The sequence below is a fragment of the Galeopterus variegatus genome, unplaced genomic scaffold, assembly GCF_000696425.1.
Source record: "Galeopterus variegatus unplaced genomic scaffold, G_variegatus-3.0.2 Scaffold3793, whole genome shotgun sequence".
Classification (NCBI taxonomy): Eukaryota; Metazoa; Chordata; class Mammalia; order Dermoptera; family Cynocephalidae; genus Galeopterus; species Galeopterus variegatus.
Window position 1 is genome coordinate 190,580 of NW_007729904.1, and position 1,761 is coordinate 192,340.

Below are 1,761 nucleotides of genomic sequence, written 5' to 3' on the forward strand. Positions count from 1 at the left end.
GAAAAAAAAAAAAAAAAAAAAAAAAAAAAAGTCCCAGAATTCAGAAATGCCATGACCTTACAGAGAGAGAGAGGCCTGCAGCTGAGAGATGTCACATAGTGCAGAATACCTCCCAGCTACATCATGGGACGGGGTTTGAGTGTATTAGTTCCCTTTGCATGGCACAGAGGATGTTTACCCACGAGTTTTGCTTTGAGAAAAGCAAAATTACCAGAAGAAATTAAGGTGCCTTTCAGCTCATCTCTTCTGACATGGAAGCATTTGCCGAGTGGCTTGCCCTCTGTGTTTATCTAAAAGAATTGATAATCCCTGAGACTGGCCACAGTGTTTCACCTTGCACATGCATGCTTCATCAGTGAAGCCCAGACACTCAGACCAGCAGAAATAAAGTAACATTGTGCTATCTGTCTTGCCTGAGACTTGCAGTTTAGAAATCTGTAGAAGAAAGCCTTTATAGAATTTCTTAAGGATCCTTCTGACTCCCTTTCCCTTACTCTTTCCTCTCCTTTCTAATGCTTTGTTACGAAAGAAAAAGCTGATGTTGCTGTTGAAAGTCTTATACCAGGACTGGAGCCCCCGGTTCCCCAACGCCTCCCATCTCAGACGGAATCTGTGACCTCAAACCGCACAGGTTAGTCAGGAGTCTCTACAGCTGCAGTGATTGGTCCATGTGGTGAGCCCTCGAAGCCAGTCTTTCCATCTGTGGTGGTTGATTCTGGGCTTATTTTTCAGCCTACTTAGTTCTTCCTAGAGTGAATGCTCTGAATTGTTCCTACAGCTCCAGCTTTTAGCTGTTGAGTGATGTTTCCTTACTAAAGAACTGAGTACCTTTTGGAGCCATGTTCCCTGTAGAATGATCCCTGGGCTTGCTCTGGTTACAGTATTTCTTTATTCAAGATTCTTTCCCTGGTGGCAGGTTTCCTCCACCTCCTTTTTTGTTTGTTTCTTTGGTTTTGTTTTGTTTTGGTGGCTAGCAGGTATGGGGATCCAAACCCTTAACCTCGGTGTTATAACGCTGCTCTCTAACCAACTGAGCTAACCCGCCAGCCCTCTCCATCTCCTTAATTAAAGAGCTCTGCTGAACTGTAACTCCTCCAGGTTGCTGAGCAGTCTTTCCTGTCTAACATTGTCAGTGATATCCATGGAGCTGATCTTCTGTAGGTGGACATACTGTTCCCAGTACAGTGCTTTAGTCATATATAGGTGACTTGCTGTAGGCAAAATTGAAATCGTCCCTGGACCCAGCATTGCTTTCACCTTAATTTCAAAATTCAGTCTTAGTAGAATTCCTTAGCTGCCCATATATATAGATTTGATATCCTCCTTTTTTTTAGTCTGTAATTACCTCGATAAAAGTATCTGGGAAACAATTAGAAATCTAGGAAATGTGAGGGTAAACACATCCAGGTGAAGAAAAAAATTACCCACCCCCCCAAACAATATGGTTCCTTTTCATTGTCCTCACTTGGATGTTTTCTCCTAGAAAACTTTCCCAGAAAACAATTCCTATGTTAAAATGCTTGATTTCTGAATTTTGTCTTCTGTTTTTTTTTCTTTTGTTTGTTTGTTTTGTCCTTTTTGAGACCGGCCGCACCGCACTCAGCCAGTGAGCGCTGTGATCGCACCGGTCATCCCTATATAGGATCTGAACCCGCGGCGGGAGCGCTGCTGTGCTCCCAGCGCCGCACTCTCCCGAGTGTGCCACGGGCTCGGCCCTGTCTTCTGTTTTTTTTTTTTTTTTTTTTTTTTTTTTTTTTTTTT

General features: G+C 43.1%; 1 protein-coding gene across 2 annotated transcripts in view; it reads left to right on the forward strand.

Moving 5' to 3' along the window:
- Positions 1–1,761, forward strand: part of AAK1 (AP2 associated kinase 1) — a 156,880-nt gene that overhangs the window by 149,059 nt on the left and 6,060 nt on the right. For both annotated transcript variants that reach the window (XM_008585992.1, XM_008585991.1), the window contains exon 18: positions 530–631. In XM_008585992.1, the coding sequence (XP_008584214.1) occupies positions 530–631 (102 nt within the window). The remainder of the gene's footprint in view (positions 1–529; positions 632–1,761) is intronic.